This window comes from Salvelinus fontinalis, chromosome 11, assembly GCF_029448725.1.
Source record: "Salvelinus fontinalis isolate EN_2023a chromosome 11, ASM2944872v1, whole genome shotgun sequence".
Taxonomy (NCBI): Eukaryota; Metazoa; Chordata; class Actinopteri; order Salmoniformes; family Salmonidae; genus Salvelinus; species Salvelinus fontinalis.
Window position 1 is genome coordinate 32,814,058 of NC_074675.1, and position 15,346 is coordinate 32,829,403.

At 41.5% G+C, this 15,346-nt stretch overlaps 1 protein-coding gene and 1 non-coding gene across 3 annotated transcripts; one reads left to right on the top strand and one right to left on the bottom strand.

The window, feature by feature from the left end:
- Window positions 1-2,329: 2,329 nt before the first annotated feature.
- On the top strand, window positions 2,330-6,506 carry LOC129864825 (transmembrane 4 L6 family member 4-like). Of its 2 annotated transcripts, none has more exons than XM_055937109.1 (5): window positions 2,330-2,771; window positions 3,235-3,300; window positions 3,869-4,020; window positions 5,825-6,011; window positions 6,134-6,506. In XM_055937109.1, exons 1-5 carry the CDS (start codon window positions 2,577-2,579, stop codon window positions 6,134-6,136), a joined length of 603 nt encoding a protein of 200 aa, XP_055793084.1. In that variant the 5' UTR covers window positions 2,330-2,576; the 3' UTR covers window positions 6,137-6,506. The 2 variants fall into 2 exon arrangements, with proteins under 2 accessions (XP_055793084.1, XP_055793083.1); XM_055937108.1 differs by having other exon boundaries at window positions 2,331-2,771; window positions 6,137-6,506.
- Window positions 6,507-7,125: 619 nt separating this feature from the next.
- trnaw-cca (transfer RNA tryptophan (anticodon CCA)) lies at window positions 7,126-7,197 on the bottom strand. The gene has a single exon. It is a non-coding gene; the product is annotated as a tRNA-Trp (tRNA).
- Window positions 7,198-15,346: the final 8,149 nt, after the last annotated feature.

Sequence of the window (15,346 nt, forward strand, 5' to 3'; positions counted from 1 at the left end):
CCACTATATTCCTAAAGAAAATATGTACTTTTTACTCCGTACATTTTCCCTGCCACCCAAAAGTACTTGTTACACTCGAATGCTCAGGTAGGACAGCAATATGGTCTCACTAAACACAAATGCTGTGTTTGTAAAGGATGTCTGAGTGTTGGAGTGTGCCCCTGGCTGTTTGTAATTTCTTTTCAAAAAGAAAATCGTGCCATCTGGTTTGATTAATATAAGCAATTTGATGTACAGCAATTATGTTTACTTTTTACTTCTACTCAACTATGACATTTGCATACTTTTCCACCACTGTACTTAAGTACATTTAAAACCAGATCCTTTTAGACTTTGTTGGAGCAAAACTCATGACTATGATTACATTTCCATTATTAGCAGCATCTAAGCTGTCCACGTTGGAGAGCTAAGACAGAATGGCCATATAAGGAATGGAACATATAGGACCAGTATAGGACCTATAGGACCCTGCTACCATTATAACCTATACAGCTGTCAGATGTGGGCGTTAACAAGCAAGAACTGAGATGGAAAAATGATGATAAAGAAAGGTCAAGGGAAGCTATTTTCATATAGAGGGAGGGGACTCTATACGTTAGAATACTATAAAGGCAGGACTCTGTTATATGAGAATTTAGTATTTTCCATGGAGGGGCTCGGCTCTGTTACGTTTGTAAAAGAGTCTTTACGTGGAAGGGCTCGGCTTTGCTACCTTGTATTAAAGTCTAATTTGAATTCACAAGTTCTAATAAATGTGTTATATTTCTGAGTCAATATTCCACCACAACTTTTACTCAAGTAACGTAAACTCACCCCATTCCGTACAAATGTGCGCAACCACAACATTCAAACGAGGCTACAAAGAGAACTAATAGGACTGTAGCGACTGTGTTGACTTCAAAATCGGGGGTGTGAACTTGGTTTCTATTCAAGCGTTGATCGACATGGTAATGGCTCTATAGTATTGGAGAAAAAGAAAAAAACGGACCCTCCGTTACATCGTGACTTGTCATGTCGTAACCTACAGCATGCATTAAGCAACTATTTCTGTCTTACAATCTCTTTCCACCAGGTGTAGCACTTCTCTCATCGTTTAAAAACAAGAAATGGTCAGTGACGAGGGTAAGGGGGGATACCTAGTCATTTTTTGCGTCATCATTGCATGCGATCATCATTCTCAAAGCCGCTGTTTCTAAGATCACTTTAGCGCCGCCCTAAAAACCCGATTCAAATTTGACACAAACCTTCAAATAGGTATGTAATGACACATTATTTAAACTCTTTATAGTGTTTTATTTACATTTTATTGGGGGTAAGGTGATAAGTTGGACAGATCGAGTGAAAAAAAGCAATTTTCCCACACAACATCTCTCCTTCTCACTATCACGCATTAGTTTCGCTTCCCCACCCGCCATTTTTAAAAAGACCCGACGGGGCTCATTGCCTGCTTGAATTATGCAGAAACGGGCAGCGTTTAGGTCATGTAATTGATTCTGTTGGAAAGGGGAGAAATTGTGCTTTACAATGGTTTTGACATTACAGTTGATCTGGAAGTATTACGTTTTTGGGGCGCTAAAATAAGGGCAATTGTACAGACCAAGGCGATGTACGAGTTTATGTGAGTTTACGTTAGTATTTTACTGTGACTTTCACTTTAACTTAAGTCATTTTCTATTAAGGTATCTTTACTTTTACTCAAGCATGACAATTGAGTACTTTTTCCACTACTGCCTGACTCCATGTGGATGGACAAACCCAACCCAGTTTTATGACTCAATAATAAGGCCAACTAAAGGTGATGTAGTGATGCAGTCCCTGGCAGGCACGTTCACAGATAGGGCTCTAGCCGTTCCTGAGCACCTAACCTTTCGCCCTCCTATGAGAAAAGTGCCCTAAAGAAAGTGCCCTTTCAGATTGGTAGTATTTTTTTTAAATAATATTAATATTATTATACTAGTAGTATATTTTATTTCCTTTTCTGTAAATAATTGCCCATCAAACTAGGCAATCTCTCATTTTCTAATCTTGGAAAATTCCCCTCCTCTCCTTTTTTCTTTCCCACTCTAGAGTGCACTGCACTTGTCCTCCAGCTGCTGCAGAAGTTACCGGCACCTAGCGGTATTATGAGTAGTGGCACACAGGCTACTTTTTAAGTTGTATGTCGTCTCTCATGGTCAGTGACAGGGACAGGTTCAACTCAACTGTTTTTAAGTAGGCCTACAACGCAGATGTTAGCACTTGCCGCTCCAAAGGTCGTTGCACGGCCCTGGTCACTGGAATCAATGAGGGGGTGGTCTATAGTTTAATTTTATCACCTAACTAGCCCCTCCTCTACCAAGCTAACCACCACCAGGATTTATACAGCTTCGCATCTACCTCTAGAGCCATTCTATAGCTAGCTGAGAAGAGAGCACAGGAGGAGTTGTCTCTGACATTTTGTTGAAATCTTCTGAATTCTTCTCAGTGGGGGAGTACTGTAGTGAGACAACTGAAGTCTACCATATTTCATTTTTCGTGGAAACCAACAAGGCCTTTTTTTTCTCCCTCAACGTTGAAGAAACTGTACAACTAGCAACATGTGTACAGGAAAGTGCTCTAAGGTCATTGCGATCTCGCTCTACATCCTGGCGGGGGTCTCAATCATCTGTAACATCATTGCGTTCTTCCCCGACTGGTCGACGAAGTACGCCAAGTTGGACAGAGAAGAAAATGGAGCCCGGATCACCGACGAGGTCAAATTCATGGGAGGTGTCATCGGCGGAGGAATCATGGTGAGTTTAAAGTTTAGTTAAGACTATTATGTGACTTAATTGGTTTAAAAGACTCGGCTTTGGTTCAGTTCCATTTCAATCCAGTCAGTTTGAAAATGTTAAATTGAAATTGATCAAATTTGAATAGAAATGTCAGTTTATTGACTGAACTGAAATGGAATTGACCCCAACCCTGGTTTAGACATGCTGATTCTACAGAGTATTGGTCACACCATCACAGGTTTGTGTGGTCGTTTCCAAGATAAAAACAATTGAATTGGAATAATGTAACATTACTGTGACCAACAGTTCCCAAATGTTAATTCCCCTGATGTTGCTGACTATATGTACATTTTAAATATGCTGTCTCTAAATATGCCTCTCCATACCAACACAGTTGTGATGAAAGTATTCTCAAATGCTTTATTTTCCTATTCTCTCTCTCTCTCTCTCTCTCTCTCTCTCTCTCTCACTCTCTCTTCAGTGCCTTATTCCAGCAATCCATATCCACCTGACTAGCAGCAATGGTTGCTGTGCCAACCGCTGTGGGGTAAGTCTAACTACACTCTAACTACTGCCCCCCAATCCCAACCTTAACCATTCATATCTGATCCTATTTAATTTGTTAAAGACAACTTCTACCTACTTTAAGCCCGTAACACCTTACACAATAAGAGGCTGAGGGGCCTGGGACTATGGGTGGGCAATGACAGTTACAGCCATACCGGTTAAAGAAAAAATAGCTTGACTTTACCACCCCCTGCTGGTGAAACAGGTGTAATACCAGGAAATAATTCACTGGGCGTCTATGGCCAATGACTGCCCACAAAGTAACACTCACTCAAATTATGGTTAGTGTAAATACACAATAAAGCAATTTGTGACAAGCAACATACCTCTTTTGGCAAAAGCATAACATAACACGATAAATCAAACATATAACTACTGGCTGAGAAACGCACTGTATTTATTCAACCTTTAGTTAAGCCAAGTTTGTAGAAGCCCAAATAAATCTTATTTTCTAAGTAGTAAATACACAACAAAGATGAAACGTACAACATACTCAATCTTCTCTTACCCTGACCCCTGACCTCTGGATTATCCTTGCTACATTTTAGATGTTCCTATCCATTGGGTTTGCTGCTGCTGGGGTTGTTGGAGCACTGTACAGTCTGGCTACATCTGCCCTGGGCCTGTCCAATGGACCTGTCTGCCTCTTTATGGAAACACCAACATCTGTTCCAGGGTGGGGGAGACCTTTCTTCAACAAGTAAGTTTATTTATGTATTTTATTACTTGTTAAAACAATTATTTTGTGGTTCATTTTATGTAGGCCGTAATTGTAAATAAGAATTTGTTCTTAACTGACTTGCCTAGTTAAATAAAGGTTAAATAAAATAAAATACATATTTTTTTACCGGGTAGTCCCATTGAAGTCAAAGACTGATTTTCCAAAGATAATATACAGTACCAGTTAAAAGTTTGGACACACCGACTCATTCCAGGGTTTTTCTATAGTTGTACTATTTTCTACATTGTAGAATAATAATGAAGACATCAAAATTATGAAATAACACATATGGAATCATGTAATAACAAAAAACAACAATACATTTTAGATTTTAGATTCTTCAAAGTAGCCACAATTTGCCTTGATGATAGTTTTGCACACACTTGGCATTCTCTCAACCACCTTCACCTGGAATGCATTTCAATTAACAGGTGTGCCTTGTTAAAACTTAATTTGTGCAATTTTTTCTTTCTTAATGTGTTTGAGCCAATCAGTTGTGTTGTAACAAGGTAGGGGTGGTATACAGAATATAGCTCTATTTGGTTAAAGACCAAGTCCATATTATGGCAAGAACAGCTCAAATAAGTAAAGAGAAATTACGGTCCATCGTTACTTTAAGAATTGAAGGTCAGTCAATCAAGATCATTTCAAGAACTTTGAAAGTTTCTTCAAGTGCAAAAACTATCAACCGCTATGATGAAACTGCCTCTCATGAGGACCAACACATGGAACGGAAGACCCAGAGTTACTTCTGCTGCAAGTGATAAGTTCATTAGAGTTACCAGCCTCAGAGATTGCAGCCCAACTAAATGCTTCACAGAGTTTAAGTAACAGACACATCTCAACATCAACTGCTCAGAGCAGACTGTGTGAATCAGGCCTTTATGGTCGAATAATAAAAATGTAAAATAAATGTAACCTTTATTTAACTAGGCAAGTCAGTTAAGAACAAATTCTTATTTACAAAGACGGCCTACATCGGCCAAACCCGGACAATGCTGGACCAATTGTGCGCCGCCCTATGGGACTCCCAATCACGGCCGGTTTTGATTCAGCCTGAATTGCTTCAGAAAAACCACTACTAAAGGACACCAATAAGAAGAAGGGACTTGCTTGGCCCAAGAAACTGATGGAAATCTGTCCTTTGGTCTGAGTCCAAATGTGAGATTTTTGGTTCCAACTGGCGTGTCTTTGTGAGACGCAGAGTAGGTGAACAGATGATCTCCGCATTTGTGGTTCCCACCGTGAAGCATGGAGGAGGAGGTGTGATGGTGTGGGGGTGCTTTGCTGGTCACACTGTCTGTGATTTATTTAGAATTCAAGGCACACCTAACCAGCATGGTTTCCACAGCCTTCTGCAGTGATACGCCATCCCATCTGGCTTGCACTTAGTGGGACTATCATTTGTTTTTCAACAGGACAATAATGCATTCCAGGTGAAGCTGGTTGAGAGAATGCCAAGAGTGTGCAAAGCTGTCATCAAGGCAAAGGGTGGCTACTTTGAAGAATCTCCAATATAAAATATATTTTGATTTGTTTAACACTTTTTTGGTCACTACATGATTCCATATGTGTTATTTCATAGTTTTGATGTCCTCACTATTATTCTACAATGTAGAAAATAGTAAAAATAATGAAAAAGCACTGAATGAGTAGGTGTGTTCAAACTTTTGACTGGTACTGTATGTATATTTATTTTTGCTATGTCTTTGGGGACTAGTCCTGGCTACTGTAAAGAACTTTCTGACAAAAGATAAATATAATTGATTGTTCCTCATTGCAGCAACGGGAGTTACCTGGGCGACAGTGACCTGTGGACAAAGTGTATAGAGCCCAAAGGTGTTGTGGAGTTTAACCTTGGGTTGTTCGCCACGCTGTTGGTGGTGGCAAGTCTGGAGCTGGTGCTGTGTGGAATACAGATGGTCAACGGACTGTTTGGATGCATCTGTGGCACCTGCGGCGGCAGGGAGGTGAGATATTGTGGGGGTGGGGGAAGTGGTAAGAGAGGGGATGAAAAAAATAAACAAATAAAGGAAGGAGGAAAGAAAGAGGATTGGTGTTCACCTAACCGTTGACCTCTATTTCCTGCCAGTAGGAAGCGTGATGATCCATGATGACCATCGACTGTGACCATTTTTCAACCATGACCACTTGACCACTTGAGAAACACAAAGAAGAACTGACCACAACCCATCTGTACCCATTTGTCAAGAGGAATGAATGGTTATTGAAGAAAGGTTGACGTATTCCCTGACTCTTCTCTCTATGGCCTACAAAGAGTATTTATAATAGACATATAATGGCTTAGTGTATTAGGCTGTTCAAAACACATCAGTGACTGTAATAATCACTAGTTATGTTCATTGATATGACTTTCTGTAAATGTTATGTTTCTCATGTTTCAATATAATTCTATGCACATTTTATGTTATATTTTGCAATACATGCTGGGTGAAAAAAACTAATTCTGTTTATTCTTTATCTCGTTTTTGACGTTTTTTTTTTTTTTTTTACATTTCCTGGTCAAAATGGTTCTCATGAAAACATTTTATTTAATTGTAAGTAAATATGCTCACAGTTGAAGGGTATTATTCAACAGAACATATCTTATCTTATCATTATCATTCATTACATTAGCATTACATTTATTGAATGATTCGATGGTATTCCGTTACAAATGTAGCCTAGATGAAACAGTATGGAGGAAGAAATAAGTATGACATTTAAAACTGCAATATGTCACTTTTTGGGCGAACCGATGAAATTCACATAGAATTTTAAGTTATAGATCTGTCATTCGCATTGAATGCAAGTCTAAGAAGCGGTAGATCTGTTCTATGTCCTTTATTTTTATACTTCCCGTTCTAACGTTTATTTTGTGCATCTTTTACTTTTGGCTTTAAACAGCTGAAAATACAATATTTTGGTATGGAAAATATATTTCGCAACTGTTTGGTAAAATGATTATCTGCACTTGCTTGTTTTGCCACATAAACAAACTGTAATTAGTCGAACTGTTAGAATTTTTGCAAAGAGGAACTGTCGGATCAATTTCTGCATTTTGCACCTTTAAGCAAAATTATATGACCCCGACGTGATTTGAACACGCAACCTTCTGATCTGGAGTCAGACGCGCTACCGTTGCGCCACGAGGTCCATACAACATTATAGCTTGTATGGTTTATACAACTTCTCGTGACCGTTAGTTGTAGTAAAATAGTTACGTTGTGACAGTTATTTGTTACATTGGTAACTACAACTGTACAAAATGGTTATTCCGATTTGCGAAATGTAGCCTAAATCAAATACAAATATACAAAATAACGTTTAAATTAAAAACGTATTGATACCGATAATGTTCAAATGGGATGTACATTCTTCATTACATAAAAAAAGAATAATTTCTGGATTCAAAACGTTCCCCGAATCCAAATTAACAGTTATATCTAGCTATGTCGTGATTAACAGCATGCATTGCTAAGTGAATTTAAATGTCCGTTCCTTCTCTTCCAGTCACGTAAAAGTCAGTGGCTGGCTAATAATTCTCAATCTCACTTGGAAAGATAAAAGAAAATGTCGTCGAGGAATGCCATTAAAGTGAAAGCTGTTTCAATATGCTTTGTGTTGTAGTCACGACAGACAAAGATATATAGTTAAGCAAACTTTACTAGGCATGTTGTCAACCAGCACATTAATCAAGTAAGTAACAACTGGTTTCCGTTTCCTGTGTAACATCAATATGAGTAACATCAATATTGCTACACAAGCTACATACAAACAGAAAGCAGCTATAATAACAGTTAGCTAGTGTCACGAGAATTTTCAATCCCAATGATGATACCTAACAATCATTTAAGCTTTGACTAATTCCCTGAGGTTTGTAAAACCCTGGGTTTAATAATAATTAGGCAAAGACTCAGATTCTGCAAAAGGTTTGTAGTTTATTCAGAGAACGTTCTAAAGTCAACCAAATTTTGAACAGTCTTTATAACCCCCTCTACGCACGCACACACACACACACACACAATTCTTGGGCCGACTCTCTTCTTTGTATGCATCAATGATGTCGCTCTTGCTGCTGGTGACTCTCTGATCCACCTCTACACAGACGACACCATTCTGTATACTTCTGGCCCTTCTTTGGACACTGTGTTAACATCCCTCCAGACGAGCTTCAATGTCATACAACTCTCCTTCCGTGGCCTCCAACTGCTCTTAAATACAAGTAAAACTAAATGTATGCTATTCAACCGATCGCTGCCTGTACCTGCCCGCCCGTCCAGCATCACTACTCTGGACGGTTCTGACTTAGAATATGTGGACAACTACAAATACCTAGGTGTCTGGTTAGACTGTAAACTCTCCTTCCAGACTCACATCAAACATCTCCAATCCAAAGTTAAATCTAGAATTGGCTTCCTATTTCACAACAAAGCATCCTTCACTCATGCTGCCTAACATACCCTCATAAAACTGACCATCCTACCGATCCTCGACTTCGGCGATGTCATTTACAAAATAGCCTCCAATACCCTACTCAATAAATTGGATGCAGTCTATCACAGTGCCATCCGTTTTGTCACCAAAGACCCATATACTACCCACCACTGTGACCTGTACGCTCTCGTTGGCTGGCCCTCGCTTCATACTCGTCGCCAAACCCACTGGCTCCAGGTCATCTACAAGACCCTGCTAGGTAAAGTTCCCCCTAATCTCAGCTCGCTGGTCACCATAGCAGCACCCACCTGTAGCACGAGCTCCAGCAGGTATATCTCTCTGGTCACTGGTGACCCCCAAAACCAATTCCTCCTTTGGCCGCCTCTCCTTCCAGTTTTCTGCTGCCAATGACTGGAACGAACTACAAAAATCTCTGAAACTGGAAACACTTATCTCCCTCACTAGCTTTAAGCACCAGCTGTCAGAGCAGCTCACAGATTACTGCGCCTGTACATAGCCCATCTATAATTTAGCCCAAACAACTACCTCTTCCCCTACTGTATTTATTTATTTAGCTCCTTTGCACCCCATTATTTCTATTTCTACTTTGCACATTCTTCCACTGCAAATCTACCATTCCAGTGTTTTACTTATTTTTCTACTGTATTATTGACTGTATGTTTGTTTTACTCCATGTGTAACTCTGTGTTGTTGTATGTGTCGAACTGCTTTGCTTTATCTTGGCCAGGTCACAATTGTAAATGAGAACTTGTTCTCAACTTGCCTACTTGGTTAAATAAAGGTGAAAACACACACACACACACACACACACACACACACACACACACACACACACACACACACACACACACACACACACACACACACACACACACACACACACACACACACACACACACACACACACACACACACACACACACACACACACACACACGTATCACTTTTCTACCAGCCGTTTCTCAACGTTCCTTTCCTCCCCAGATAAGAGAGGCCTTGGAAGGGCCCTCCTGTTGTCAGGTCATGTGTAGTCTACCAGCCTCTGTTTTCTCAACAATACATGTCTCCCTCTTACAGTTTTTAAAAATTGTTTAAGCACAATTTTGAAAACAGGGCCCGGTTTGTCAAAACACTACACACAATTAGCACAACCCTACACCAAAGTAGCACAACACTTCAGATCATTTGCAAAATGGAACACTTTTGTCAAAACTATACACGACTTCATAAAAATAATATTTTGTTACCATACGAAACACACACTTTTCATATGACTTCATATGATCTTTTTGAACCAGTTACACACTGCTGTTGCTAACCTAAAACACTTTTAGCAAGTCTAATTGTCAGTGATTAGAGTACTGTAAATGAAGTACACAGAGAAAGTGTAACGTCCTGACCAGAGTTCTTATGTGTTTTGCTTGTTTAGTGTTGGTCAGGATGTGAGCTGGGTGGGAATTCTATGTTGTGTGTCTAGTTTGTCTGTTTCTGTGTTCAGCCTAATATGGTTCTCAATCAGAGGCAGCTGTCAATCGTTGTCCCTGATTGAGAATCATATATAGGTGGCTTGTTTTGTGTTGGGGATTGTGGGTGGTTGTTTCCTGTCTCTGTGTTTGTGTTCTGCACCAGATAGGACTGTCTTGGTTTTCACGTTTGTTGTTTTGTATTGTTGTAAGTGTTCACAGTTCGTTAAATTAAACATGTTGAACACTAACTGCGCTGCATTTTGGTCCTCTCCTTCATCCCAGGAAGAAAGCCGTTACAGAACCACCCACCTAACCCGGACCAAGCAGCAGCAGCAGCATGAGAGGCTGCAGTATTTGGAGGAATGGACATGGGAGGACGAATTAGACGGCAAAGGACCCTGGGCAGAGCCAGGGGAATATCGCCGCCCCAAAGAAGAGCTGGAGGCAGCAAAGGCGGAGAGGCGCTATTATGAGGCGCTCGCACGGCAGAGCGGCTGGAGGCCCGAGAGGCAGCCCCAAAAATTTCTTGGGGGGGGGGGGCACACGGGGAGTGTGGCAGAGTCAGGAGTCAGACCTGAGCCAACTCCCCCTGCTTACCGTAAGGAGCCTCTCCTTCATCCCAGGAAGAAAGCCGTTACAGAAAGTGCAACTATACAAACACTACACAAGACCAATGTTGCAGACTGAGGAAAAAATATTTTATTTCTCTCCATATACCCAAATCAGTCAACATGGAGAATCACAAAACATGTCCCAGTTTTCATGCTACTACAGTAGTGTGCATAACACTCTTAGCTTAGCAAACAACAGACAAACGTAAAATACTGTATCCAGTACAGGTTATATTTCCAGTAAATAACAACAACAAACAAAAAATAATCTGAAAATAACTGACAATATTGTACAGAAAATACTACAGTAAACATTCTATACATTATCTCTTCGCCTAGCTGGATCTGGCCAGAGAATTTCATCAACATCACAAGCAATATCGTCATTAGCAAGACAACGCGGGAAGAACCGTCTTGAATGTCGGATCCATCCTTGCACAGCTGCGGCGTCGACTTGATCACAGGCGTCCTCCATGGCCTGAATGAGGGGTACCTGAGCCTGGAGTTGGAGATCGTAAACCATCCACCGCCATGCAGAGAAAAACTCTTCGATCGGGTTTAGAAACGGAGTGTATGGTGGAAGGTATAGTACTGTCAACTGTGGATGGCTTTGAAACCAGTTCTGGACCAAAGCATAGCGGTGGAATGACACATTGTCCCAGATGACCGTATATTGCATCTGGTGCATTTCATTACCTGCTGTGACGATGTGGTGCAATCGGTCCAACAATGCGAGAATGTGAGGTGTGTTGTAAGGGCCCATTTTGGCATGACGGAGGACAACCCCATGCTGTGAAATGGCAGCGCAAAGGGTGATGTTACCCCCACGTTGCCCTGGGACATTGATTATAGCCCTGTGGCCAATGATATTTCTGCCTCTCCTTCTTGCTTTTGTGAGGTTGAACCCTGCCTCATCAATATACACTGCTCAAAAAAATAAAGGGAACACTTAAACAACACAATGTAACTCCAAGTCAATCACACTTCTGTGAAATCAAACTGTCCACTTAGGAAGCAACACTGATTGACAATAAATTTCACATGCTGTTGTGCAAATGGAATAGACAAAAGGTGGAAATTATAGGCAATTAGTAAGACACCCCCAAAAAAGGAATGGTTCTGCAGGTGGTGACCACACACCACTTCTCAGTTCCTATGCTTCCTGGCTGATGTTTTGGTCACTTTTGAATGCTGGCGGTGCTTTCACTCTAGTGGTAGCATGAGACGGAGTCTACAACCCACACAAGTGGCTCAGGTAGTGCAGCTCATCCAGGATGCCACATCAATGCGAGCTGTGGCAAAAAGGTTTGTTGTGTCTGTCAGCGTAGTGTCCAGAGCATGGAGGCGCTACCAGGAGACAGGCCAGTACATCAGGAGACGTGGAGGAGGCCGTAGGAGGGCAACAACCCAGCAGCAGGACCGCTACCTCCACCTTTGTGCAAGGAGGTGCACTGCCGGGAGCCCTGCAAAATGACCTCCAGCAGGCCACAAATGTGCATGTGTCAGCATATGGTCTCACAAGGGGTCTGATGATCTCATCTCGGTACCTAATGGCTGTCAGGCTACCTCTGGCGAGCACATGAAGGTGTGTGCGGCCCCACAAAGAAATGCCACCCCACACCATGACTGACTCACCTCCAAACCGGTCATGCTGGAGGATGTTGCAGGCAGCAGAACGTTCTCCACGGCGTCTCCAGACTCTGTCACGTCTGTCACATGTGCTCATGTGCTCAGTGTGAACCTGCTTTCATCTGTGAAGAGCACAGGGCGCCAGTGGCGAATTTGCCAATCTTGGTGTTCTCTGGCAAATGCCAAACGTCCTGCACAGTGTTGGGCTGTAAGCACAACCCCCACCTGTGGACGTCGGGCCCTCATACCACCCTCATGGAGTCTGTTTCTGACCGTTTGAGCAGACACATGCACATTTGTGGCCTGCTGGAGGTCATTTTGCAGGGCTCTGGCAGTGTACCTCCTTGCACAAAGGCGGAGGTAGCGGTCCTGCTGCTGGGTTGATGCCCTCCTACGGCCTCCTCCACGTCTCCTGATGTACTGGCATGTCTCCTGGTAGCGCCTCCATGCTCTGGACACTACGCTGACAGACACAACAAACCTTTTTGCCACAGCTCGCATTGATGTGCCATCCTGGATGAGCTGCACTACCTGAGCCACTTGTGTGGGTTGTAGACTCCGTCTCATGCTACCACTAGAGTGAAAGCACCGCCAGCATTCAAAAGTGACCAAAACATCAGCCAGGAACCATAGGAACTGAGAAGTGGTGTGTGGTCACCACCTGCAGAACCATTCCTTTTTTGGGGGTGTCTTACTAATTGCCTATAATTTCCACCTTTTGTCTATTCCATTTGCACAACAGCATGTGAAATGTATTGTCAATCAGTGTTGCTTCCTAAGTGGACAGTTTGTTTTCACAGAAGTGTGATTGACTTGGAGTTACATTGTGTTGTTTAAGTGTTCCCTTTATTTTTTTGAGCAGTGTATATGAATTCATGCAGGATTTCCTCAGCATCCATCTGCAAAACTCCCTGAAATACTTTGAAAGACAAGATTGTGTAGTTCAGGATAGGTCTAGTATACAGTCAATGTTAAAAAGTCATGTGTGCAGTATGCAACATCACAGTGCTAAAGTGAACGATACAAACCTCCACATACTCATGCCGCAGCCGTTTGACCCTCTCTGAAATCCGCTCAAAAGGCACTCGATAAAGTTGTTTCATTTGAACCTGATGTCTTTTCAGGATGCGTGCCAGTGTTGACTGAGAGACCTGATGGACATTATTGAAAATGGCATGGTCACCGATAATGTTGGCTTGTAGTTTTCTGAGCCTGATAGCATTATTGGCCAAAACCATGTTTATTATCTCTCTCTTGTTCTTGCGAGAATATGTTGTTCTTGCACTTCCTCCTTGTCGTTCCCGACCCTCAATCCTATTTAGAGAATAATACATGTAACTTACTGTACAATGTCACAGGAAGGGGTATCACAAGTGTTGATATGGTGCATACAATAAGCAGCTGATTACTGTAACTGTAGACAGATCTTCTTTTACCTGTTTTCCTGTCGAAAAGTCCTTATGACAGATGCCACTGTATATCTGCTAAGATTTGGCTGAACTCTCAGTCCAGCCTCCCTCAGCGTCAATCCGTGGTTCACTAGTGTTGCCCACTAGTGTTGCACAAATGTCATTTGATCAGTTTGGTCCTCTTCTTCTTTGTGCACGTTCTCCTCCTGCTTCAGGTCTTCCTCGACCTCTGGCTCGGCCTCTGCCTCTTCCTCTACCTCCTTCTCCTCCTCGGTGTACTCCTCCTCTCACCCTCACTCTTCTTCTGACTCCTTCCATTTAGGTTGAAGACAGGTGAACCTACCTGCTGCATTTTTATAGTGCTTAAACCTGATTGGTGTGTCTACAATTTAGCAATCATGTGTTTGTGCACCTGATGGCTGTGTTTAACAGATTGGCTCATAGGTGTGGTAATTTGACAGTCAGTGCTTTGGAATTGCAAGGAAGTGACATCATGATATACTTCTGTGTCTGATGTATACAAGTGTGTTTAGTGTTTTGCAAATCACTGTGTGTAATGTTTTGCAAATAGTGTGAAGCTGACAATGTGCTTACAGTTGTGCAAATCTAGCCTTGTGTTTTGCTCCTTGAGTGTAAGGTTTTGCTAATTGTGGGAAAAGTTAAATTTGAGTGTGTAAGCAATCGTAAAAAACTGTAACTCCCACATAGTAATAGAATGGTCTAGTCACACATATTATGGAATTATGACTCTTAACACATTTCATACATCTATTTAATTTCAGGGTGGAATCCTTTAGTCATTACTTTAAACATATAAATTCCTTTATCAGCTAGCTAGATAAACAGAAAGCAGAGCTAGCAAACTTAGTTAAAGTAAGCTAAATAAAACTGGCTGAGGAAAATACAGTAAGTAGCTAGCAATGTCAATATAAAATTAATATAAAAACAGATTAAATTATTTATTCCTATTTAACAATATTTTCTTATATGTGTCACGTTCTGACCATAGTTCTTTTGTGTTTTCTTTGTTTTAGTGTTGGTCAGGACGTGAGCTGAGTGGGCATTCTATGTTGTGTGTCTAGTTTTCGTATTTCTATGTTTGGCCTGATATGGTTCTCAATCAGAGGCAGGTGTTAGTCATTGTCTCTGATTGGGAACCATATTTAGGTAGCCTGTTTTGTGTTGGGTTTTGTGGGTGGTTGTCTTCTGTCTTTGTGTCTATGCACCAGATAGGACTGTTTCGGTTTTTCACATTTGTTGTTTTTGTAGTGTTCACGTTGATTTTCATTATTAAACATGATGAACACTAACCACGTTGCATTTTGGTCTGATCCCTGCTACACCTCCTCTTCAGACGAAGAGGAGGAAATCTGCTGCTACAATATGAAGACAAATATATAGTAAATAAATAGTGTTCTCTTTCCAGTCTTTTCGGTCCCCTAGAGCAGCAGGTAGCCGGTTGTCACCGTCAAAATCACCGTCTTTTGCGCAACAGAAGTGAGAACTCATCGAATCCCATTGTGACTTAGAGAGGAACACTATTTGACATGACAGGCCCTTGATAGGAACCGTAAAAGAGAGGCTGTGTGTGTGTGAATGCATTGAGAGCTTCCCCTTATAAACGCAGAAAAGAAACAGTCAATAATATCACAGACAGAGAGACATACACGTACAACACAGATATAGAGTGAGAGAAGAATGAGAGATATGGAAAAAGAGAGCAGAGAGAGAC